We start from the raw sequence: 27,452 nt of genomic DNA on the forward strand, positions 1-27,452 counted from the left end.
TCCTCAGTATCCTAGACCCGGTCTCCACCCAGGTGATCCTCCCGTATCGGGGTTGAAAGCCCGAGATCCAAATGTTCGAGGGAGAAAAGACTGAAGATTATTTTTCCAAAATAAACCTTCAGTCTCTTCTCCCCTGAACATTTCTGACTTGGCTCCCACCCCATCCCCCTACCCCCTACTTAACCTTGCATCCCCGCCGCAGGGTCCTTTCCATTTTTTATTTGTTTTACTTTTTTTGTGTGGCTTTTTGGCATGGCTGGGTGGGCCACGCCAGCTCACAATATAGTGAGCAAGGGTGTGAGGGACACCCCTGCAGCCATTTGTTTTGTTTTTTTGGGACTTTTTGGGATGGCTGCTATAGTGAGCAAGTGTGCAGGGGACAGGGGACAGCTCCCCGCACCGAATGTGTGATTTGGTTGAACTTTTTGGCCGCTTGGAATTTTCGAATTCGCCGAAATTCTACCAAATCACGCATTCAGGCTGTTAAGCTCAATCTATTTGGACGTTTCCGATCCTCCCGCAGTACACTACCCCTAGGGTTTGGCTTAGGAAGCGTCTGCCCTCCCCATGCCAACTGGGGGGAGACTTTAGGCAACATTTTACTGAGGGTTCTACAGGGTTCTTCACAGAAGTTACCGCAGTGCCACAAGCAAGATTCCAGATGCCCCAGAGAACCGGGGAGCGCCAGAGTGCAGAAACACTCTCCCTGATGGAAAGAAGCCTTCAGAGCCGCCACAGGGAAAAGGAAGCTCCTGAAAGTTACCAGAGTGCTGCAAACAAGCCCAGCTGCCTCTAGGGAGCCAGCACTTGCACAAGCGATACCACAAGGTACGTGGGTAACTAAAAAGGCTCTCAAAACTCAAGGAGGTGTTTGCAAGGCTAGGTAACCCTAACACAGTGGGAGGAAAGCAAAAACATACATGGACGTGTACTAAGATTTGGCAGGATAGTAAACTAAGTTTACAGAAGTGAAAACTAAAATCGGAATTGCAGGTCTGATACGCGCACCCAAACAAAGAGAATTGAAAGGTAGTGGAAAGTCCACACAGTACTTGGTAGGATGGTGAACCAAGTGTGTATGACCCACTACAGCTTGGAAAGCACTTCCAAGCAGCTCTTCTTCATTGCAGTACTTGGTGAGAGGGAAACAGGTCTGCACCCAAAGGTCAAGGACCGACCACAGCTTGGAAAGAGCATTCAGGCTGTTCTTCTTCAGCCTACTACCTGGCTAGAGGAAGCCAAGGATGCCAACCAGGGGATGGGGCCCCAAGGAACTAATCACATTTCTTACGAAGACTAGAACTGCCTTTTGTCCGTGGGAAGGGAGTCATTCCTCTGGACCAAGAAGACATCTCCTTTTCATTTAGTTAACTTAGTGTGTAATGGACAGTGTTAGGATGTTGACACTGGACATTGGGACATTTACTTTGGACATTCTGACAATAGTTATTTCAGCTGAGGCAGGGAATCCCCTCTTCGAGTTTGAGAGAGAGGGTTTTCTTTTTACGCTTGAAGAAATGTCTATAACAAACACTATGACCTCTCCATGTCAGAGTCGTACTTCTGCACCCTTACAGCATGTAGACCTATAAAGGATCCAGAAAGTTATTTACCTTTAGGTATTGCACTTCAGCATTGATTTCTTTTATAAATTCAAAAAACATCCTACCTCGTCCTCATGGAAGGTTCCGTTATTAATCTCACGTGATCACATTTGAAGTGTTAGGTGAAAGAGGTGGCTTTATGGATCAACAGGGCTCGTGGTTGTTTGAATAAAGTAACTATAACAAGTGTGAGAAACCTGAAGGTATTCTCCTACCTACTTCCCCGGGATCTTCCATTCAGGGGACCAGGGAAGGGCCATCGCTTTTGGATCCCAGTCCCTGGTAGTGGACAAGTGAGGGAGGATCACCTGATTGGAGGGTCGCAGGGAGTTGGGAAGAGTGCCTAAAGGCGAGACATGGTATCCCCACACTGCCCAATTGCACATCAGCACACTCTACCTCATCCTTTATGGGGTATTTTCAATCTCACCCAGTCCCCCTCTCCCCATTTCCAACGTGTACTGGGACGAGGAAGAGGCAATCGAGAGTTGTAAAGATAAGCCATAGGAACAACACTGTGAAGAGGAAGATGCAGGGAGAGGCCTACTACACTACACCATTAGGCTGTCCCGTTAATAGAGTCAGGCAAGATTGGGCACCTGACATTAACCATACACACCTGGCTCCACTTGACTCCCAGTTAGGGTATAAAAGGTGAGGTTCTTCCGAGCGATATGAGCAAGCTGGGGTTGCTGGATGGACCGTGGAAGCCAGGAGACAGGAGGCTGCAGCTATAGGAGCCCAGAGAATTCTGAGGCGAACGGAAACACCAAGACGCTGACCTGTTGTGTAGAAGCGGCTGCAGCGTGGTGAGGGAGCCGTGGAGAGCTGCAACCTTCTGGCTGTGTCCAGGCCAGTGCTTGTTCCCCTGGGACGTGTGCCGGTCCCAGGGATAGCTGAGGGGCAGGAGTTGGGGCCCTGACCTCAACCCACATATTCCCAATGAGATTGTCCGCCAGTTTTGTGAGAGAAGAAAGAGAAACTCAGTAGCGTGCGGGTGGCTGGAGCGGGAACAGTGAAAGTGGCAAAAGGCAAAAGAAAAAAGTTGTGCAGTGGCGCAAAAGCAGAAATTGATCATTTTAAAGAGCGGAAAGCAAAGAGCGTGCGAGCGACCCGAAATAATAAAAGAGGTGTGCAAGCATCACGGCAAAGTAAAAGGAAGGAAAAACAAGGACAGAGTGAAAGAGGCACAGAAGGAAACAGTGCCAGAACAAAAGTACAGAGTGTAAGGAGAGGGGCCAGAAATCGGAGTGGTCGTGCTTGGGAGGAGCAAAAGCCCTGCGTTCTCGAAAGTCTCTGATACTGCCCTGTGTTGACCAAAGGGGGAGCTACACTAATAGTGAAGTGGGAGCGAAATCCTCCAAAGTGAATGAAAGGCTATTGCAATCACACAAGAAGGAACTATGCTATAAGAAGTGCATCCTGACAAGGTGAACCTTGGGCGTTTTGTTAACTTTGTTTGAAACAAGAGGGGAATAGGCTTGCGTAAGGAAACCCTGAGAGGCCCACAGAAAATTGTGAAAAACATTGCTATAAGGAGAAAGTCCAAGGCTTGGGGAAGGGAACCCTGAGAGCCCTAAAAGGAACTGTGACTTTTTCTTTTGGAACCAGAGGGATCAGGTCTTGGGGAAGGGAACCCCAAGAGACCTAGAGACATTGTGAACTGTATTGTCCTGCTGAAAGAGCCCTGTCTGGAAGGTCCCAAGGCCACCCCTTTTGCGTTGACCTTTTTTTAAACCGGCAGAACTAAACCTGACGGTAAGGCCTGAAACCAGCCTTGGTTTGCATTTCTTTTTTAACCATAATTTTGCTTTAAAAAGACCGAACATCACATTTGTTTTAAGAGTGAGGGCAAGAATAAGTTTTGAAACAGACTTTGGTTTTGGTCTTATGAACATCGACGGCCCTTGGAAGCATCAATTTAGGGAACAACCCCACTAGTTAGGGCCAGTTAGGCATTACACCAACCCTACAAAGTTTTATAATAAAGGTTTTTTAAACTGTTACTTTTGAGTTTGTGTCTTTCTTTATGCCATGCCTGCCTCACACAGGTCTTAAGAAATACTGTAATGCAGGGACCATACATTATGTTTTTTGGTCTGTTTTTGTTGCTGTGGGAAATATATTCCTTTAACTGCCATCTTGATGTCAGAATAATTTAATTAGCTTGTGAATCAACGAAAGATACTAAAGAACTATACCTACATGTAATTAGCTTTGGTTTACTCCCTGTAACGACTAGTGTACCCTAAAAGTGCATCGTCCCCTTCATGCACCCTTCATCATCCCCTCTAATAAGAAGCCATATTACCATGCTGATGAAAAGACGGACGGTTGGAGAGGGACGTCTGAATAGGGTGGAGCATGACCGCAGTTGTGCATACTCTCCATGTTTCTTTCTAATTAATGTATGCTACTGTCAACCATATGCCAAGGAAAAGGAAACTATGGATCAGGAAGAAAGTAGTCACTATGTTGAGTAACATGGCCTATTTCATGTAATTTGTAAGTTTGTGAATCTTTGCCAGGCACCCTAGACGAAGACCTGTTGTTATGATATGATATGGCATTTATAGGTAAGTAACTGTTCCTGCTCACATCTGAACGTTACAGTGATGTGCATGAAATGACTAGTAATATTTAAACAAACCTATATTTTAGTAAGAGACTGTTTTTCCAATTAGTCTTTTTTTTTTTCTTTTATCAATGCTTCATATAATGTATTTTTTCTTTCCAGCCCTGGAACGTGGTCTTTTGAAAACATTACAGAAACTGGACGATTATCTTAATTCACCGACTCCAGATGAGATTGATGAGAATAGCATGGACGATATTAGCACTTCCAGCCGCAAGTTCTTGGATGGAGATGAGATGACTTTAGCAGACTGCAACCTTCTGCCAAAACTGCACATTGTAAAGGTAAATGGATGATCCAGGAAAAGAAGTAGCCCTTCCCTTTCTGCACAGAAATTGAGAAACTGTATTATTATTGGAAAATGAAACAAGCAACTTCTGTATGGAGATCAAGGCCCAGTACATATCTGGCATTAGCACCCTGGGACGCACCCAGAGCCAATGAAAATGCTCGGAACGCGGGCTATATTCATAAAGGTAAGCCTGCGTTCAGGGTACTTTCATTAAGTGTCGGGCGGTTCCCTTCCCTTCCCCCCCTTCCCACTCAAGAAAGAAACATACCTTTCCTGCGTGGCACTGGGCCCGGCAGTGGTGGTGTTCCACAGTCCGTTTTCACGTTGATGACATTACAGTCATCAACAATGAAAACGGACTGCTACTTTCAGTATCTGCCGCCTGGTTGGGGCACAGGATAAGTACATTTCTTTTATTTTAATTATTAAAAAAAATTGACATATACTTTAGCACCCGTTTAGAAAACTACATGGGTGCTAATGGCGGTATGCCCCTCGGCGGCAGGCCAACTCTTTCAGTAAGGCACCGTCACCATCTATAAGGGACTCTTGCTGCTCTCAGGCTCTTAACTTGGGTGGCAGACTGTTACATACAGGGCCCGCCTGCCGCCGAGGGGAATATTGTCTCATTGTTACATTACGGGTAACTGAATACAAACCATTGCCCAAAATATTGTTCACTGTTAAACGATATGATATCAGTTGTACTACATTATATAATTTGGCTCTGGTCAGTAAATGAAGAAATTGAGTGTTCCCCATTTTGCCACTTTCAAGGAGTTGTCTAAATAAATAATATATATTGTATATGAAATATTGTAAAATTTTTCACTGCCCTTAAATATAAAGCATTAATTTATGTAACATCCTTTTATCTAATTAAGAAAATTCATTGTGTATTTAAATGTCCTTTAGCCTGGTATTTGCAAAAGATTTCTATGTTTGCAATACTGTAGGCAACAACCTAAAATTAGTTTTAAAAAAAAAACGTTTTTTTTGCCAAAAATTAATTTTGGAGTGTTCATGCTCCAAGAGAGCTCTTCCCCATTTAAATTGGTATCATTGGTGCACTTTCATATCAATTTCTACTACGTGAGGCATCCAGGAAACTCGGTTGAGATATACTGCTCAAAACAACTAAACTGTGAAGCACATAGCTCTCAGGTGGCTTATACCCAGGAAAAGAATAACTAATTACTTGTACAAAACCAAAACAACTAAGAAACATAAAGCAATAAGCCTAAGACCAAATAAAGCATACATTGGGAAACTAATCCCTAAACGTAAAAGAGAACAAACCTGTGAATACGAGAAGCAGATACCTTAACAGTAAGACTTCAGTCGACATAAGCTATAATACTCGTACGTCCTGTCCCCTTTACTCCATCCTTGTGGGCATCCCCCAAGATGGGCACGGTACTGGAAACTTTGGCAGCAAATAAATTGAGCTTCCCCTTTAAATTTAGTATAGCGTGTGGGGTCAAAGCCACGGACATGGGAAAGCCCCCCCGAGGCCTTGCCCTTCAGCGCCTCACCTAGTCCCTTTTTCCACACAGACGGTGTCGGACGTGGCAAATAGGCGGAGAGACTTTTTTTTACTGTCTGCTTGCTCACCGTACTTGTTTTTTAAAATCTTCTTCACCTCCCTTCGGTGCCATGCATGTCTGATGCAGGAGGATTCACGATATGCGCATCCTGTGATTGCTCGTTCTGGGCCTCTGACGCCCATGAGCTCTGTCTTAAAGGGATACTCTAGTAAAAAAAGTATTTCAAAAATAGATAGGCCACATTAAAAAATAAATACTCGCATCCTCCGTTTTAAAACTTCCTATGTAAAATTTTGAGCTATTCAAGCTCAAAATTCGAAAAAGCAAGCACAGGGGGGCCGCCATTTTGTGAAATGGAGGCCCTCCTGTGCTGGCTTTTGCTTTTGCGGCACTAATGAAGGAAAAGCCAGCCAGCTGTAGTAAACAAAGTCTACCGCTGGGTGGCTTCCCCTTCATTAGTGCCGGGACTCGGAGGACGCGGACCGGAGACCAGAGCAGGAAAGCTGCAGCTGAATCTCGGTAAGTGCTATTTTTTTTTATACAAAAAATAAGCACTAGCTGCGTTTTATTTTCTACGTTTTCCGAGCTGGAGGAGCCCGGAAAACTTAGAAATAAAACTGCAGCTTTAAAAACGTATTTATGTTTGCGGTCGCTTTTGAAGCGACCGCAAACATAAATACAACGTTATTGTGTTGGAAAACGCTGCGGTTTTAAAACCGCAGCGTTTTCCAACACAACCGGAGCCCGAGAGCCCCAAATGGAAAAGCAGATTCAGGCAGACACAACGCGGCATGGCGGAAAACAACCGCCTTGTGTCTGCCTGAATCTGCTTTTCCATTTGGGGCTCTCGGGCTCCGGTTGTGTTGGAAAACGCTGCGGTTTTAAAACTGCAGCGTTTTCCACCACAATAACGTTGTATTTATGTTTGCGGTCGCTTCAAAAGCGACCGCAAACATAAATACAACGTTTTTAAAGCTGCGGTTTTATTTCTAAGTTTTCCGGGCTCCTCCAGCCCGGAAAACTTAGAAAAAAAAACGCAGCTAGTGCTTATTTTTTGTAAAAAAAATAGCACTTACCGAGATTCAGCTGCAGCTTTCCTGCTCTGGTCTCCGGTCCGCGTCCTCCGAGTCCCGGCACTAATGAAGGGAAAGCCACCCAGCGGTAGACTTTGTTTACTACAGCTGGCTGGCTTTTCCTTCATTAGTGCCGCAAAAGCAAAAGCCAGCACAGGAGGGCCTCCATTTCACAAAATGGCGGCCCCCCTGTGCTTGCTTTTTCGAATTTTGAGCTTGAATAGCTCAAAATTTTACATAGGAAGTTTTAAAACGGAGGATGCGAGTATATTTTTTTTTTAATGTGGCCTATCTATTTTTGAAATAATTTTTTTTACTAGAGTATGCCTTTACGTGCTTGGTGCCTAACCACTGCAGGGACGCATGCGCGTCTTGCAGCATTCTCAGTAACCGGGCCTTGAAATATCGTCTTTCTTGCTGGAGGGAGATCTTCCACGCTTCTCCCCTAGGCCATCTTAAAGAGTTAGTCTCCAGGACCCCACATCAAGACACGGTATTCCCTTTGTGTAGTATGCTCCTCAGCGCAGAGACTACTTCCCAGGAGTTTCCACGGGAAATGGTACCTTTGGATTCTGGTTCTTGCAGATCCGAGGCCGCTAAGGCTACCGGCTGCCAAGCCGAGGGGCCCAAGGGCTCTTCCGGGCGTTCCGTCGACAGACTCGTGGCCAGGAAGGTTACCTACTCCGAAGGCGAGGGGATCAGGAGCTCTCTGGGTGGTCCACAGAGGGGTAAGGGATAATTGTTCTACCTCCAAGAGTCATGCCTTAGCACAACCCACCGTGACTACCAGTTCTGTAGCTGAGGCCACACAGCCTACTGGAGCAGCGTTCAATATTATCTAATTATCTAATTATAAAAATACATTCTCATGAAATACTCATCATCTGTAATACTTCTCCTATGTCTTATTGTCTCCACAACTGGGTGGAATACCATTTCCTGCTGTAACTTCAAATCTACTTGTTTTCTAACTTCTTCACTAACTTTATGCTATAGGGACATTCCCCTTATCATAATCAATTTAAATGTAATGTGACATAAAATAAGGAATAAAACAACAAATGAGAAAGGAATACAGAAATACTGAAATAGCCATGGTGTCAATTGTTTGTAGAGGTGTCCTGAGGCATATTGATCTGGGTTTTATGAAGAGTTCAGGAACATAAGGATATGAAAACATTCGCAGAGTTTGCTTAGTACGGGCCAATAGTGAATTAGTATTTCTTCAAGTGTGAGGCGAGCTGTATATACTTTTTCAAAACATTTTGCATCCACTGACAATAGTAAAGTATTTGAGTGATGATTTTCAAACCACTTTCACTATTATGTGGTTCATAGAACAATATAAAAATATTAAAATAGTGCTGATAAAAACATGAAAATATAAAAAATATGGAAAATATAAATGGTCCCAATAAAAAATGTGAAGATAGATTGAAATTAGGAAAAACAGTCTGTTGTAGATAGGAAAGTAGAAAGTAGAGAAAACTGTCAGTTAAAGGTGATTGTCCTTGTGAAAAATAGTCTCTCTTCCCAATACGTTAGTGGGTGTCTTCCTGGAATATAGGAATAGGATATCTACCTTCTATTCTACTGTCACAGGATGTTGCTGTCCCAGTGTTAACTAAGAAAGAAACAGTCTGGTCACCTGTAAATACCTCCACCCTCTGTTCCTGTTCAGTGTCTATGGTTGCTGATGGGATAGGGCACATCAAGCTATTCTGTGGGCTGTCCGATTGGGGATACATGTCCGGTCCTGCCCCTGTAAAAGGTCCCCCCCCCAACTGCTGTCACTCCTCCTATCCGTGGTGTCTGTGGAAGAATATTGGTATCCCACTGTGTCACTGCTTGCTGTGATTGTACTGCACTCTGGGGTTTCTGTGTCAATGTCTACTGTGGTTGTTGTGGTTTGGTCTATGGCTGTATCTGTGGACCTTGGGGTTGCTGCACCTGCTGTGCTTGTATCTAATATGGTGAATATTTGTGTAGTCGTAGTACTCCTAGTTTTGCTGTGGTCCACCATATGGTGCTGGATATGCCATCCCCCCTCTTGGCCCATACTGCACTGCACCTTGCTGCATTACTCCTCTACTTCTACACACTCATGAAGTGTGTCCTATTTCCCCACGTGTCCAACATACTGTTCCAGTTCCCCCAGGGCCTCCAAAGCGGGGCTGTCCTTCCACCAAACCCAAGACCTCTCCCTTTGTGAACGAATCCTCTTTCTCCTCTGGGGAAAATCTACTCCCTCCTTTTCCTGCAAGACAACCATCCATGCCCTGCTGTGGCATGGTTACTCCCTGTCCATTATTCCTGTCTTCTGTATTCATCAGTACCGCTCCTTCAACTGCCATTTTGGGTCATTTCTTCTGTACCAATTTTGCCTCTTCCTTTTGCCTTTCTTCTACTTTCTTTTGATACTTCTTCTGCTTTAACCTACAGTGACGGACGATAGTCAGTTGTATTTCTGGCCATGGTCTCATTTCAATCCCCACAATCTTTTTTAACTGTCTCTGTACTTCTTCAGGTAGGCCCTGACTTAGAATATGATAAAACACTGGTATATTTGTATCCCAATTGTCTTTAGTTTTCAAACGCCAATGTTCTTTAATGTCTTGAATATAGGCAGCAGGGTCCACAGTAGGCCCCATCTTTCTAGTCAGTATGGCACTCACTTCAGATTGATCTAGTACTAGCTCCCTCAGTGCCTTCCACACATTAGCTCTGTAATTATTAAAGGGTGACCCGTCATATTTAGTGGTGTTATGTTCTGTTAATGCAGCTAATCCTACCCCAACTGTCTCTCGCTCTAGCTCGCTCAATGGCCCAACCCTGCTGTCAGTGATGGCAGCTTATCCATCAAGTTATTTTTGTCTGATTCCATGGAGTATAGTGGGGTTGCCCTAATCCTTTGTGCTCGGTAACGGAAGGGACTGCTCAAATTTGTTGAAGGACTTATGAGCTATTAACTGTGGAAACAAAGAGGTGGCGTCCTGCCACATACATTTACCTCTTTACATACACATTTATTGTAAAGGCTTTTGTATTTTTCATGCTTAGTATAAGAAACACTGTTTTTAGCTTACTTCATTTGGAGTAGAAGAGCAAAAAAACACTTAGCTTTTTATTATTTAGCCAGTGTTTTCGATTGCAGACAAATCCCGATACTTTGTTTTTTTACATGTGTAGGAGGCTTTTGCGGGGCAACAACAAGTTCTGCATTTATCTTGCATTCGTAGTTTGAAAGTTGTAGAAAAAACACATGTACAAAACACAATCAAGTGAACAATCTAGTATAAATGTATACACAAGCATGCAAGTGGATTGCAAGACAGTGGAAACAATTATGGCCAGCCTTTATATACACATCATTTCTCTGCAATTGATATAGTGGAAGGCAACCCAACAAACCGTATTGTAACAATCAAATTCAAAAGTTGTCATTAGTGCGTCCTTCTTTATATTTTTGAGGTGCACTGGGTGGTCAGGGTTGACAGTTTAGGGGGTGACCTAGTCATCGGCCTTTGTGGAGCAGTGGGAATTGTTACCCCTTTTTTGCGTAAAGGTGATGCTGTGCGAGTTTTCCTTTTCATTGTCTCAGCTACACGGTGTCACTGGCGTTTTGGCACGTTACTTAAGAAATATGGTGATTTATTGCCTTCATTTATGGGCAGTACTGAAGTAAGGGGTGGATACATGCTTAAGTTTGGCCCCAGTAAATCTGCTATCTCTCCCACGCCTGGACCTGTGGTATCCATTTGTGGGCTTGGGCTGTCTCTTCCCCCCCCAGCCCCCCCCCCCCCCTCTTCACCATCCATGTCTACCCAATCTGTTTTCCTGTCACTTTCTCTGCTCTTGACATCCTCAAGTATGAGATCAATTTCACTCCCTTAACAGGCTCCCTTACATATGTTCCACTCATTATCTCTGGTAACACATCTCTTCCCCTGGTCCCTAGGGTTATTGTCCCACTCCCTTCCCCCCACATCTCTGGCATCATACTTTTGCTCATCCTTTGGCTCATCTTCTTCCTCGTTTTTTCAGTTTCTTCCTTTTCTCTTGTCATTCCCCTTTTCCTCTCATTTAGCCTCTATTCATACTCATCCCTTTCTCCTACCTCCCTCTTCCTGCTTTGTCTTTCCTGTTCCCCTCTCTGCTGCTTCTCTACGTTCCCTCTCTTTCTCCCTTTGTGCATTTCGCTCTATCTCTTCCTGTGTATCCCTCGTGTCTTCCTCCCTGGCTGCTTCCTTCATTTTTTCATACTCTCCTATCTTCACATACCTATTTTCAGTGCCTTTCCCATTGAGTTTTAACAACATTTTCCTCCTACCCATTTCTCTGGTTTCATCGTGGTCTCTCCACTATCCCCATTACCCATGGGTACGCTTCTTGCCCTGTGGCCATCTATCGGCAGGCTCTCACTCTCTGGAGCTCTTCCTTAGCTGCTTTTAGCTGCTTTTCTAAGCTATTTAGCCCTCTATATTCTTTCTCCTCCCTTAACTGTGTCTCTGAGCTGTGCCATGCTTCATTTTTCCATTTGCACTAATGGTGCTTTCCCTTTTACTATTTTCACCCTTTTCCTATTTTCATTACTTTCCTCATCAGGGTATTCATACCTGGGATTACTATACCCTACTGCTGCTGCTTGCACCGGGTATATTCCTGGGATGGTAAAGCCTGGTGTGCTCTCCTCATGTTGTGGTGGTACTGTGAATTGTGTGTGGCTGCTACCTCAGCTGGTGGAACTTGTGGCTGCGTGTAAGCGCTTTCTTCAGAGTGAGGGGGCGGCGGCGCTATGGGCTACTTGCACTTCCCCTGACACATATTAAGCTTCCATTCCTTCCTAGGCCCCTCTGTTTCTCCCTCAAAGGCCTTCCAGAGTTCTAATACCCTTAGCCTGTTCTTGAGCGTACTGCCCTTGTGTGTGGCATGTAAGTATGTGCACATGTGTTGGGAGTACATTTGTACAGTGAGCGTCCTCTTGTGGCCACGACAGGTACATATTTCCAGCAGTCCCTTTCACCCACTCAGCATGATATTTAGTAATGTTGGCACCATATCTAGGGAATGCTTTACATACCTGGATTATTTGGGTATCTGACATGGTGACCACTATTAAGCAGTGTGCAGCTTGGCACTTACACAGAATAAACAATGCAAAAATAGTTGTAAGCTTACTGACATTTTAGAGCAAAAAAAATGTGACAATTTTTGCACATTTTTTCCCTAGGACCACGCCCCAAATTCCAAATCCTACATCTCAATCACAACAAAATCCGCTCACAAACTAATACTTACCCCATCAACCTCTACCAAACAATACTATCTGCTACTCTCATAACACACAAACGAAAAATCACCTCTAAAGATCCTGCCTCACAACACAATACAATGCAGGCAAACAACAATTTAATCAACAAAACCACAATAAAACACAATAAAATACAGCTGTCTTCCGGATCCCCTCGGGATATCCTTATCCCTCTGCCTCATTTACTTTACCCTCAAAAGAAGGCTGGGCCCTCGGTGACCCTACTGCGCAGTCTTCGAAGACCTTGGGGTCATTATGACCCTGGCGCTAAGGGGTTAACGGCGCCGTAAAAGGCTGCGGCGCCATTAACCCCTTAGCGCCTAATTACGAGATCCCTTTGCAAGACCCGACCTGAACGGCTGGTCTGGACCAGCTGTTAAAGTAGGGACCCGCAAAGGGACCTTCGAGGTAATTACGGTACCGCAATTTGCGGTACCGTAATTACCGCCTTCCCCAGTCCCATTGAGCCCTATGGGGCAAAGATGGGAATGGGGAAGGGCCAATGTTCGATGGGGAATTACCGCCCCGCCAACCTTGGAATGGGGTGGTGATTCCCCATTGAACGTTGGCGAACTCGTTACAACACCGGCAGCAACCATGGTGCTAATAGCGCCATGGGTTACCGCCAGTGTTGTAATGAGGGCCCTTGTCTTGAGCGATCCTTAATCAACTTCAGTTTCTTAAATATCATACAATAAAGTTCCCACCCCCTGTTACCCTGCACATAGCACACTCACATTTTTCAGTGGATCTTTGAGGGTTGTGGGCTTCCTGGGTACCCTCACTGGCCAGCTCCTGCTGTTGCTTCCAGCGGGTGGTCTGAGACCAGGCAGAGTTCCACTCCATAGTTGACCCTGCTGTGCTTCCGATTGAGTTGTGCACAAAAGCAAATCTGCTCCCCTGAACGATCCGCTGCTCAAAATGAATGTGGCAGGGCACCCTAAAAAATCCACAAGCTCGAACCGTCCAATGCTGCCAAATGATAAGGGGGTCAGAAAAGGCCAAATTGCCCTCTTGCTGGCATTTGTCAAAAAAGAGACAACAGGTAACCAGTTTATTGCAATATACGGGGGTAAAAAAATCAAGATTAAAAGCCAAGCTCTCACTCCAGAATTCTCCAACGTTTCAAAAGACAACAGGAGTTTATATAGTACAAATGAGTGATTGAGATGTCACAGTTGTGGAAACCTATCGCTCCTGCTCATTGGCTCCCTCTTCTAAGCTACATATGGAAACTATATGTGTGCACCTAGGGATTGGACAATCGTTATCTAAGACCCCAATAAGTGCTACCTCATCATATTTGGAAATTAATTGGTAGGCCCTGAATTACCTCTGCGGTGAAAAATGACGGACTAATCGGATACAATGCGGTCACACTATCCATGAACTGGATGCATGATGACACATTTATGAGACAGCGAGAGACAAGCGTGTCACCTTATTTTAATTAAAACAAATAGCCCATGTTTAACCTCTCATGCCACAAGTGCCGAGGCTCAAGGCCTTGTTCGCAATCCGTAATCGCCATCCTGCTCTTGACAGATGTATGAATAATTATTTTTTGAGTTATCCTGCTAAGATTTCATGGCAGCATTTTTGTAGTTTTTTTCTTTAGCCGCTTCTTGCATCTTCCCTTCACGCCTAGCAGGGTGCAGGATATATTAATTTGTCAACTCCTTCTGATTTCCTGGGATGTTATAAACTTGAAACAGTTTGCTGTGTCTTTGCAACCTTATTTATCTGACAGCTGACCAAACACAATAATATCTTATTCCGCCATGTACACTTCCTGCAACAGCTCGGCCATGACATTCCTTTGGCTAGTCACCATCCAGCCGGCTACAGCATTTTCCCTGATTTGTTCAAGCATGTTCAACTGGGCTTTTCTTAAGTTGCAACGCGGAAGTCTCTGCTGGTGCAATTTTTTAAATGGCATCTCCTCACGTTATGTTTCTTCTGCAACACACATTAGCTCTGCACTTATTTGCTGCCTACCGGCCTGGTGCATGCCTGACGCTTGATTTTCTTTTTTCTACCTATGGGTACGCTGCAACATGACCCTACCTATTATAGCCATGCAGCCCTAAATGTGTAGTGAGACCCTCTCTTGGTACACGCTTACCTGCCACCTAGTCTATTCTATTTAAAAAGACACACTAATAGTGCAAGCTAATGCCTCCTCTGACCTTGTGTAGCAGAACGAACTCTTTTTTGTGCAAGCTGCATTTCCAGGTGGATTTAAAGTGCAGTTTCAAAAGTGTTCTTTCTGATTTTGTAATTCTGTGTTTTCTGGGGAAGGCGGGGGGGTTGCTCTCTAGCCAACAATTGCCCCACTACATAGGTACAAGCAGACACTTTTTAAAGGTACACAGCGTCCTAGTGATGTAACAACATACAGTAAAATCCTGTGTGGCTGATTGGATGGACCCTATACAGTTGCTGCCTTTATCAATATGGGATGGCAGTTTATTGGTCCAAGCCCAGTCCATCCGTCTTCCATCACGTGTGTGCTGCAGAGCGTCTTCTCACGTTGAAGGTCAGAAATAAATTAATTATACTCCTACTATACATCTTGTTTATCACACATACTGTGCACTTGATAGGCCTTAAGACAGACACACAGGAGGCTCCATGCACTCTAACCTTCACACACACATTTCACTCCCTCACTCCGCGCCATCCGGCTCCAAGGTCTCCACCCTCGTTTTGAACTATCATTTATCCCTCCCAGCACCTCGCAATGCAAATCACACGATTGTCGCTTCAACAATACACCCTGTCCATCCTCTTTGAACATTTCAGGACTTGTTACTTTGGGGTTGGTGGTCAAAGGGCACCTGGTGTCATGGAATTCAGGGATCTTACTTAGGGTATAGCTAGTTATATGGGCTATAACTCATGGTCACTTGGGAATGGGCCGGGTCATGCTTTGGCCAAAGTGAGATAACATGCACAGCAGGCGCCACCCTCTGATTGATGCCTTGTAGGGTATATTCCTCTTGGGTGAAAAACATATCTTTGCAAACTTTCGAGAACAATTAATAAACAGTGTGGTGGGTGGGGGTGTGCACTGTCCTCGTGGGAGCTCAGGCATGACTGGAGATTTCTGTGGCATTGTGGATTTGGATCTATGCATGTAATGCCGCAGTTGGTTATATTAGCATGGCGTCATGCTGTACGGAAAGGCGTCCCTCTCACTGTCAACCCCCCCTGCTTCATCACAGTGGTGACTTGAGTGCGTCTCGCTTTACTTTAAAGCGCCTAGGGTGGATGGCTGGGGCTGCCCCCTTCCCAACATTCCCCACTTGTGTTACTTCTACAGACTAGTTCTGTGCTCCCCAGTTTCTACTTCCACATATGGCGTATTCGGTGAACAAGTCATGGAAATGCATCCCTCTCCTCTGCCAGGTCCACCCACACCTCTGTGTATCTTTCTGAATCAGGGGGTGGGGAAATTATTATGTGGTATAGACGATCAACTTCGTCTCCATACAGGATGGGGAACATTTCATACTTTGGGCCGACTGTGGGACATCGGTTTGTACGTCAATGTTTTTTGTTTTCGAGAGGTGCTTTTGAACCCACAATTGATACCATCATTCTTGCGCTATCAGGTGCCACAGTATCGAAGGACCAGCTGGCAATTGCAGAAGTTGACCAGGATGAACACAATGATGGGCATTAACATCTTCACGATTGCTCCTAGCTACAATGGGGCCCAGTTAAATGTCATATTCAGCCAATCACTGTCCAGAATTCCTCCCTCCTTCATACGAACACCCAAGCCATGTACAGCTGCAATGATGTGGGATAATGATGCATTTTCCGTGTCTTCTGGAGTTACGAATGTACAACATGAATCCCCACATTTTTTGCACACCCCACCCTTCATTGCTGTTAATATGTCCAGCACGTAGCAATTCTGCTTTGTAATACGTCTTAAAGCCCGCAACTCAACCTTGATCACGTTGAACCCATTCTCTGTGCTGTTCGCAAGCTTGATCAGTTCCCACCTCACCATTTGTAGCCATTTGACATTAGCTGCAGTCTGCACTACCGGCAATAGAAAAGAGGTAAAACAGGATTCTGCTGAACTGAAAAGCCTATATTCGTCTAGTATCTCAGCAAGCAATGTGGAAGAGTCTTTAGAAATAATTCAATCTTTTCATCCTCTGTGGTTGTTGAAACTATCCTTTTACAAGCCGGGTGTGGCGCTCTTGGGTGTGCACCAAGCTCTGTACAGTGGGAAAACTTGTTGGCCCCTTTGAGGCATCACTCCTCCTTCAGGTGTTCTTCTGGGACTACTAATAGCGATTATTGCAATGTGGCTACCGAACAACAGCCCCTCCATGATGCTAGGAGGTACAGGTAAACTTGTCGACCACAGATCCAGTAGTAATCCATCATTGCCACTGTTCCTTTCTTCATATCTGTGATCAAGAGTTTTTTTTACAATGTATGTTTGTGCCGACAAAGACCGTGAAGGAGTTCATGTTTTGCAGGAATGATGTGTGTCCATAAAAAAGCCTGGTGACCCATTCCTGGCCTAGTAGAGGTGGTCCTTGTTATTTCTCTTTGGGCTTCGACACCTGTGATGGCGAGAAAGCACAAGGATCCAGATTAACGTGGCGCTATAGGAGACACTGTTTCCCAAGCATAAACATTTGGGCACCAATTCAAATATGTAGGAGCCACCGATTCTAAATCAAATGCATATATATTGTCTGTTAACTTCGTGCCATCTTTTGCTGTACTGTCAAATCCCAGTTTCCTACTAAAATAATGAATTGAAACCGCAATCATTGAAATGCCTTTAAATGGATAGTTCAACTGCAACTGTAGTATCAATGTCTGAGGGCCGTCCTTAACAATTTGATAACGTGTTCTCTGAAAATGGCCTGACAGATCCTGCAAATGAGAAAGCAATGCATACAGGCCAAACAGTTCACTTCTACAGGACAACTGGAAAGTACAGAGTTCCTGGCCTCGGATGAAGGGTTGAGGATAGGCGTACAGTGGGAAGGAACTAGTTTGCATACTTCAGCACCATTCAGAAGCTCTTAGCCACTCGTCGCACGCACTTCATTGCAAACATTTCTAAGGAGAGGCAGGCGTTCTTGCAGAGCCAGTCACAAAGCCAAACGCAGACTTCTCCGGCCTTCAGTGCGCCTGCACTCCATCTAGCCAGTGAATAATATTAGGGGTGCCTCGATAACGGCACTACAAATAGCGCGATCTGGAAATAATAGAACATTGTATTTAACAAGCAGTAAAGTGCGAAGTCTTTCTTTCCGTTCAGTCGACTAATATATTCCTACAAGTTTTACATCAAATATTGGGAGAGCGCGAGTTTTCCATTCCACGTCTTGTCTTCAGCCATTCCTTCATTACACACAGGGGAGCTGTGGATCCACTTGGAATGGTTCTTGCAAATTGTTTGTTTGGAATCAACAAATTGTCAGAGCTTCTACATCTTTATGGAGCATCTGAGTGCCACAGGTACTTGTCAAGTAGGGCTAATGGTTTGCGGACTCTGGGGCACTCGGCTGGGCTACAGAAACAACGATTTAAGAAAGAGATGTTGTGAATTTAAAGCAAATGCACCACACTTGCTCCTGGAACCACTTTCACAGTTTCAGTAGCCGGAGGACCCCCCATGCTGAACATGCACGTGTTAGGAGGGGTGGCGCGAGCCTGCCCCACCTGCTATTGCATAATTAGAGTATAGTTCTCCTCCCATGGCCAATGAGAAGATTTGGAATATAATGAACCTGCCTTTCAGTATCTTGTCCATAGGGAAGCGTGGCTTCAGTGCGGGAGGGAAGGTGCCAAAATACTCTTGTTGACCAATATACCTTTGGAATCATGACGCTTAATCAAAGAAATACTGCAGAAGCCCCGATTATCCAGTGTCTTCAAATGCATTCCCTACTCTCTGGGATAGGAATGAGGGAAGACCGCGTATTTGGTTAAATTGAGTAAGAAAGACTGTGCCAGGACTATTGCCACAATTTAGGTGTTCTTTTTCTTATATGTATGAATCAGATTTAATGTTTTTCTTTTGTGATGCTATTGAAAGATTTAGAAGTACCTACATTTTTATTGCGGTTATGAAATGTGTAGTATGCGCAAGGTTACTATTGAGTTATGACGCAAAAATCGGCCTTATAGGATTTTCTAGCATAGCAACTCTTTAGTTAAGATTCTATTTCTCATTTCCCGCTTTCCCTCATGGCTGATGATACAGCGTGTTTATTGTAAGTACAATTGCGTATTATCGTGTTAACCAGAGTATTATAATCGTACAAATCCATTTGGTATTCAATTATGTTGATTTTAGAAAGTGTGTTAACCTTAGGCTAATGCTACGCGCAGCTGCAGCATATTTCCGCTCGAGGGTACTGTTGCACAACTTTTACATAGGAGTTAGAGGCTTCTAAATTTAAAAACTCGGGTTGCAAGTGAAATGTTCTAGTCGTAAATTGCAGTCCTGGGCCCTCAGGCAATTTAGTTTGTAGGTCTCCTGCATGATGGGTCACTAGGAAATCGTACGTTGAGAAGAAGAAGTGGCAACGATCTTGGGGTGCATTATTCGGGCAGCGTCAGTGTGGTTGCAGACTTGCTTGCAAGACGTCCTCAGTGGGCTGGACAATGGTCAAGCAGGAGTTCTGCCTCTCCCTGTGCCAATGACTGTCGGGGTTCAGGGGATGATCCCCATGCGGCTCTGGCACACCACAAGGCAGGAAGAAGGCTTAAGGACACCACAGCTGCAGGGAGACGAGGGCACAATGAGAGATAATACGAGTCCTTGTTTCACTTACTCGGCTAAACATTTCAACTTGCAAGCCACTAGCCTATCCGAAAAAGTCACTCCTCCGATATTATATGATAGTTTATTTATTTAGCGCCTATACACAATGTGTTTCACAGCGCTTCAAGGCAAGGGAGACAAAGGAAAACACAATGACATTCTTACAGGCCATGAACAGTAAGGATGTGAAATTAACTATGTACTCGCCCTGATGACATTTCAGATAGTGCAAGAGCTAAGACATAGGAAGGGAGGGGGAGAGTGGGAAGGAAATGGAAACAGACAGGCGACTACTGTACTAGGCCTGCTGACATTTCTGGTAGAGCCGGAGGAAAACAAAGGTGAGGGAGAGGGGTGCAGAAAGGGAGGGGAGGAACAAAACGACTATCGTACTAGGCCTGACAACATTTCAGATTGTGATGGAGAGGGGGTGGGGGGAGACAAGTAATGGGGGTATCGGGTAATATTATCCCCATATATATGGTCGCCGTAAATAATATCGCCAGGAAAAGGTTGCAGCGATATTATATGAGTGACCATATATATGGGGACAGGGACAGTTTGGGGATTGCGGGGGGTGTCCCCCGCATGTTCCATGCAATAATGTTGCCACAAAAAAAGGCAATTTTTCGGCAATATTTTTGCATGGCGAGATTTTTGTGGCGACATTATTACATGGAACCGTAATGGGGGGGGGGGTAGGAGACAGGCGATGTTGGTATCATACTAGGTCCAGGGACAATTCTGATAGAGTAAGTGCATAGAAGAAAGTAAGAGAGGGGGAGAGAAGAGAAAGTAAGTAGTCAAAAAGAGTGGAGAAGCAAGAGGGGAGAGCGAATACAATTGTCCTACACATCTTGCCACGTGTCCATTACCACTCGCCAATGGCTAGTGGCCGGGGTGTACATTTTGATGCCTGAACTTCTTACCATAAACCCTAGGAGATTGGACCTTCTGAGTTCTGCAGTCATCGCAGGCATTTTACATGTTGCCATTTTAACCGTGTAGTTTGCACCACGGCGGTTATCGCTGATTGTGTTTTTTTTTTTTTACTACATATGTGTTGTGCATTTGGGATATGGTTTGGGGTGGTGGGCGGCAGGAAGAGGTGGTGAGGTGGCTTAGATGTGGCTATAGTGGTCATCCCACATTTAAAGTTAAAACAATCGAAAATTGCTGCATGGTTAAAATGACAACGTGTAAAATTGCCTCTGATGAAAACACGTGTAGACTACCAGGGCTAGCCTGTGAAGAAGCAAGGATTTGAAGGCCAGGCTTTCATCTGTGAGGGTTCTGAACAGTGATAGCAAGCCTGAAGAAAACACATCTGGATGCAAACATCATGCTTGGACTATCTGCGAATACAATCCACTTGCTGGTTTGCAATGACATGGACGCTTGTATACTCTGCTGTTTTGGACCGTTGTTCCGTCCCAGGTCCTGGCCTGATGACGACATTGCTTTCCTGGCGCATCTGGCTCATGAACCCGGAAACTGCACGCGAGGCTCACATTGCTGACTGCACACATCAGGGTGTTCTCATCTGAGAATCTCTGTCCCCCTTGTTGCAGCTCTTTCCCCGCTGTGGCCCTCCATACAGCTGTACAACCTCCTTATTATAAAGTGGGCAATGACACAGGTAGGATATACACTCTTTTATTTGTATTTCTTTGAAGTGCATGTGTAAAAGGGGCCCCCAGTCTCCTTGGCCTCTCAACAATGTCTCCTGGGGTTCCCAGGTGGAATCCCTCCCCTATGATGTCATGGAACATTGAATTGAACATAACTACATTGTACAATAGAACACTCGTCCATACCTCCTGGTACAAAGGGGCTGTGCCCTCTGACTGAGGTGCGGTTAAGGAGGTGGTCCCCTAATACGTAGTGTACAATAAACTGATGGCGCGCCCGCTGCAAGTAGTGTCACCATGCCTCAAAAGAGGCCTTAATGGAGAGCAATTTTCAGATCTCTGCAAGTATAATTACATTTTGCAGGGGGCAGCATGTCTAACCACTGGATTTAATGACTCAGAAACCTGACCGCCCTGGGAGGAAACTGCTCCAGTGGCATGCAGAGGGCCATTTGCTTCTACATTTTTGCTGGAACTTGGAGTTGGTCACCCTAAGTTACCTGGGGGAACCCAGACGTGGACCCCTTGCTCACTGTGCTCAGTGAGGCACAGTTCCACCTGACTGATGAGGCCCAACAAGCCTGAAACACGTGTCTGGGGTTGCCGTTGGTACTCTTGTCCAAAGGAGGTTTGCCTGGTACTTCGGTGCTGGACTGCCCTCGTGGGCGGGACGAAGACTGATGTGCAACTGGATATTCCTCCTTTGTGAAAAGTACAGTAAGGAAAAAGCAGACTCTCAAAGTGGGGAAAAAAACACAGAACAGGTTATCATGCCATGTTCTTTCTAGAGAGGAGCGCTTACTACCTTTGTTGTATTTTTGTGTCAGAGGCGCGTAAAGAAAACATGGAACAATTCTTCCACAGTCAGGAGGCGTGTAACCAATTTGCATAAAGGCTTAATTTACCCTTGGACAGTGAATACTAAATGAATATCTCCCCCGCAGCAAAAACATTAATCTGAATTGCAACAGCTTTCTCGGAAGGTGGTTCTCGTAGTGCCCATAATGTCATTAAGGATGGTTAATATAATTCGGCGTTTTGCAGTAAGGAACCGTACAGGTTTATCACGGTATTAAGATGTCCTTTCTAAGCCTCCTTAAAGTGTTTTCAGATTTCCACGTCAATCAAGCTATTTAATTACCATCTGTTCATCGTAACGCTACTTCTCCTGCTGAAATGCTTCTTCACACTTAAGTTGTAAAGAGTGCCCTGCAGTATGCTTTAGAAATGTTCAAATACACAAGTCTGATTAATAAACTGTTGATAATATTGGTTCAATAAATACAGATGTCCCTCCCTCTAAGTAGTGCATAGTTAGATGAATGGCCTCATTTATCACTTTATCAAGAAGCTAATAAACCCCATACCAGTTGACCTGCAACTACTTTAACAAAAAGAAAAGCAGCCACTTAAGCAATCCTCAAGAATGTCCCATTATCTCAGCTTTTCAAAGAAGCTATTTGGAGAGCAATTCATGTATTTGCAACTTCCTTTTGTCTCGACTCAGATGGCAAGATGGGCGAAGCATCCCTAAAAAAACGGTTTGGTTAATTCTCCTCCTATTTGTTTTCTCACTACATTTTTCCATCTTCTTTTCAGCCTCTTGCTTTTATTTGTTTAATTTTATTGGCCATTTGTATGGTGCCTATACACAAGTGTTTCCAGGTGCCACAAGACAAGATGGGGGAGGGGCGGGGGGAGAGACATGGGAATACCAAAGTAGAGCAACAAAAAACTGTTATTGGACTTGTGACAATCCTGCCGTGAAAGTGCATGAACAAGGAGGTAAGTGATGGGGGAGGGAGTAGAGGGAGACGGTCAGCAGTGGGGTGCCACCAAGAGTGGGGGGCGGGCAAGTGCTGAGTGGGACAATGCAGCAAGTATCCGGGACAAGAGGTGCAAGGGAGGATGAGTGCGGTGGACAGGGTTGGGTTGGGCTGATACCGGAAAGGGTGCATGAGGGCAAGTGCTGGCAAGGGATGCCGGGGGGACTGGTAAGGGGTGGTCTGGCCCCTGGACTCTGAAGGGACCAGGTCCCAGTCGCAGCATCAAAGGGAGAGTTAGCACAGGAGGGGGGAGAGGAAAAGAAGAGGCGAAAAGGAGAGTATTGAGAAGTTTCCGGATCTTAAGAAGGTCCGGCTCAAGTCTGAGGAGAGGATGGAGGATGTTTCTGAGGGAGGAGCCAGCCGAGGAGAGGGATCTCCCTCCCACTGTCTGCTTGGAGAAACATTTGACCTGCAGAGAATTTGAACCAGTGGACCGAAGGACTCTGGCTGGATGGTATTTAGGGAGGGAAAGATGGATGTAGAGAAGTCCCAGGCCCCAGACAGCCTTGTGGAGAGATTTTAGGGCTTGAGGGAGGAAAGAGGCAGATTGAGGAAGAGGCTGTTGCAGTTGTCCAACCTGGAGAGAACCAGTGTTCTGGAGACGTTGAGTTTCTGGGGGAAGGGGAGGAAAGGAAGAATGCCACTGAGGAGGTGCAGTTGAAAGTTGGAATTCTTGGTAAGGTCTGTTATGTGAGGAGAGAAGGAAAGAGAGGAGTCAAATATGATCCCAAGGTTTTTTGCCTCACAAGTGGGTGAGGGCAGTGGTCCCAAGGAGTCAGGTCAGAGAGTGGTGGGGACAAGGCGCAGGCGTCCCAATGAGAAGGATCTCTGTCTTACTGGCATTAAAGCAGAGATGATTGGCAGAGAACCATGCCTGAATAGCAGTCAGGCAGTCAGGAATGAGGCAGGAGGCGGAGGAGGTAGAGGATGGCAGCTTGAAAGAGAGCCAGGTTTCATCTGCATAGCACTGGAAGTGGGGGCAGAAGGTGGAGATCAGGTGGGCCGAAGGTGCGAGGTAGATGTTGAGGAGCAATGGCGATAAGCTAGAGCCCTGAGGGATGCCACAGGAAGAGAGTGAAGTGGCGGACCCAATTGTGCTTGGGATGGTCTGTCTGAAAGGAAAGAGTTAAGCCACGCAATTGTCTTGCCCGTGATGCCTAGGGTATCGTGAAGATGGTTTGAGATTGGAGTGGTTGACTGCGTCAAAGGCAGAAGAAAGATTGAGGAGGATCTGAACTGAGGGAGAGTTAGAGTCCAGATTAGTGAGTTTGTCTTCACAGGTGCTTAGGAGAGCAGTTTCTGTGCCTCTGGCTGCCCTGAAACCCGACTGGTGTTCATGGAGGCAGCCAGCTGTTTCTGTGTGGAGGGTCAGTTGGGGGATGACCAGTTTTTCCATGAGTTTGCCCAAAAAAGGTGTGATCGAGATAGGGCGATAGTTAGCCGGGCAAGAAGGGTCAGCAGATGGCTTTTTTTTGGAGAGGGTGCACAAGAGAGTGCTTAAGGGGTTGAGGGAAGCAGCCAGTGGCAAATGAGTGGTTACAGAGGTTCGCCAAGGCTGGAGCTAGAGAAGCAATGATGTCCTTGATGGCTCTGGAGGAGCAGGGGAGCACCTGTTCAGAGGAGACTTTCATAGAGCGGACAACTCTAACGATCTCATCTGGTGCAATGGGAGAGAAGGAAGAGAGTAAGGGGGCAGGAGAAGGGGGCCAATGGAGGCGAGGGGTGGGGTGGATTGGGGAGAAGCAGATGACAGAGAGGACAGGATGTCTAGAGTTTGGAGGAGAATTGGGTGGCCAATGCAGAACAGAGAGCCTGGGAGGGAGGAGGAGACGAGGAGACTGCGGAAGGATTGTCCATTTCCTTGCAGATTTTAAAGAGTTCTGCCGTGTTATTGGTGTCTTCTGAGATGTGGGCTTGGACATAAGCCCTCTTCTTGGACCCGATGGCTAGACGATATTTCCTTTGGAGTAGGCGGCAGGCCAGTTTGTCAGAGGATGACCTATATGCCTGCCACTTCCGCTCTTCAGCATTGCACTTGCGTTTCAAAGCTACCAAGTTGGAATCATACCAAGAGATGCATTTTGAGGCAGGCTTCATGCAGATCTTCATGACGGGGCATTGATGTCCAGGGTGTTAGAGATAGAGGGATGGAGGTTAGCAAGAACAGAGTCAGAAGGAAAGTCTAATGAAGGGAGGGGCGGAGGGATGAAGGAAGAGGCAAATGCAGCAACTGACACGCGCTTCATCAGACGAATGACTGAGAAGGTGACTGGTAGTGCGGGTGGAGGCATCATCAGGGGATAGAGGAGGTCAAGCTGGGAAGAGATGAGTGGTCAGACCGGGAGAGAGGGGTGGTAAGAGGGATGTCAGTTGATGAGAGCATCCAAGTGTGTCCGACTGAGCCAGAGGAAAGGATAGTGAGGGAAAGAGTGTTGCGGAGGTTGCGAAAGAGAACAGTAGCCACATCAGGAGTGTCAAGATGGATGAAGTCACCAAGGAAGATAAGTTTGGGTGAGGAGGCAAGAAGAGAGGAGGACAGTTTGTCCGATTCTGAGAGGGAGAGGGAGATAGGTATGGGGGGCCTGTAAATGGTAGCACGAGTAAGAGAGGAGGTGGGCGAGACAGAAAGCCTGCCGACTAGGCTTTCAAAGGAAGAGTAGGCTTGAGTGGGGATGATGGAGGCAGGACCCCACTCAGGGACGATCAGAGCCACTCGACCACTAGACCGGGAGGGCCTGGGATTGGACAGGATCTTGTAGCCCTCAGGGAGGAGAGTGTCAAAAGCAGTGACAGAGCTGGTCATGACCCATGTCTCAATGAGAGCAAGGACATCAAAGTCTACAAGGAGGTGACAGATGTCAGGAGAGTGTTTGATAGCAGAGCGAGAATTGAGCATAGCTAAGTGAAGTTAGTTACCCCCTTTATAGGATTTGTGAGGGGAGGCACAGGGGTGGGGTGCCACCAATGGGGGGAGGAGGTGGGATAAGGGATGGAGGGGTGGCAGGAGACTGGGGAAGTTGGAGAGATGGAAGACATCTGTCAAGAAAGAGGAGGTTGGGCTGAGAGCCCTGGGCCATGATAGTGCCATTGTGATGGACATTAATGGTGCATTTGGACGGTGCAAAGCAGGCCAAGTGCACTTCCCATCTGGTGCCGCCAGTGATGGGTGAGAAGGAGAAAGGGGAGCGGACAGAGACCATATGGTGAGTCCATAAATCTGAAGAAGGAACAGCAAAGAGAATGTCAGTTAGTCTTTCGGGAGGAAGCATTGATGTAGGTGTCTGCAATGGGCAGACAAGGGTTGGAACTAAGGAGTGCGTTTTTAAGTTTCTTTCTTGCAGACTTTGTGAGAGAGGGAGGATAGGTGATGGAAAAGCAGTTAGAAAAGATAGGGGAGACGGAGAGCACCATGGGGGCTTAGATAGGTGGGGATGGAAATCGGAAGACCAGGTAGACGAAAACAATGCCCAGATTACAGATTATTAAGAAATTGTGAAGTACACCTAAATTCGAATTATGCCAAAAGCACTAAACAAGCAGTACAATTTGGTGGATGCAGTAGAAAACTTTTATATTATAAGTTTTCTTTTTTCTTTTTTGAAACGGGACAATAAGAAAGCGGTAGAGAAGCCATCAATATGTGGAACACCACAATGCAAAGTTGTTCGGAGATTAGAGGCAGAGAGCATGAGACAGAACAGCCATAGTGTCCTGAGGAGGTGGGTGGACCAATGCGATCCATATTGCTTACCAGAGCAATTGCAGTCAAGGTTTGATCGTGGTAAAAGTGAACAGGGGACAAAGTCAGTGAGAGTTTTGGGAGCATTGCCGAGAGGTGGCAGGGGGAGGTACTCCCTCCAGCTCTAGGCAGGGAAGCCACTGGGGCCTTATGAAGGGCCTTGAGAAGGCCGGCACAGCCTGCCAGATCCCTCGATAGGGCATGGGCAAAGAAGGAAGCTGGGGCCAATCAGGCAGAGGTAGGCGGGTCACTGGTCACCTGCTGATACCTTGAGCAAGGTGGTAATGGCATCTGCCATATTGGAAGGGCCATGAGGAGGCCGAAATGCATCACAACCCCACTGGGCATTTCACAAGAAGTCGTTTTGTGCCACAAGGAAGCACAAAGGAGGCACCAGAAAGCAAAAGGAACCCAAGAGGGGTTTGCCCGCAGATAAACACAAAAAACGAAAATGTTTTCTTTTCTTTTTCAGGTAAATTGCAGCAGCAGCACCAGTGTGTCAAAAAAGATGAATACCTCTGTAGGAGATGTAGGAGGCCTCAGGGACCGCAGAAGAGTAGAATGTAAAGTGCTGCAAGGTGTCCAAGGGGACAGGTTCCTTCCTGTGCATCCTCCCCAACATTGTAAACTGGGATGGGCTTGCTATGCTATTCGATGTTTATGAATATTAATGAAGGTTCCATCATGGAGAAGGAAAAAGTTACTTCATTGAATTCCTAAACAACAAGCCTGCTTCCCCTGTGAGTGGCAAGAAAGGTTTTGTAAATCGCTGGATTGCTTGGCAAAGCGCTCACAGATCCTGTCTGCAGAATTGGAAAAAGTAATTGAGTTACAACTTTTACTGTGATGCATCAAGCGGCAGTGTTCTATGACAGCCCATCTACCTCTTGGATTTACCCTTGTCCCAGTATTAAGGAAATTGAGATACTTTAAGGCGGATTTATAATGCTTTCTGGAGATCAAATGTAAATTGCATTATG

At 45.8% G+C, this 27,452-nt stretch overlaps 1 protein-coding gene across 1 annotated transcript in view; it reads left to right on the forward strand.

Moving 5' to 3' along the window:
- Positions 1–27,452, forward strand: part of CLIC4 (chloride intracellular channel 4) — a 325,354-nt gene that overhangs the window by 291,830 nt on the left and 6,072 nt on the right. Inside the window, exon 5 of the mRNA XM_069622723.1 lies at positions 4,342–4,523. Within this exon, the coding sequence (XP_069478824.1) occupies positions 4,342–4,523 (182 nt within the window). The remainder of the gene's footprint in view (positions 1–4,341; positions 4,524–27,452) is intronic.

Source organism: Ambystoma mexicanum, chromosome 11, assembly GCF_040938575.1.
Source record: "Ambystoma mexicanum isolate Mex_15411 chromosome 11, UKY_AmexF1_1, whole genome shotgun sequence".
Classification (NCBI taxonomy): domain Eukaryota; kingdom Metazoa; phylum Chordata; class Amphibia; order Caudata; family Ambystomatidae; genus Ambystoma; species Ambystoma mexicanum.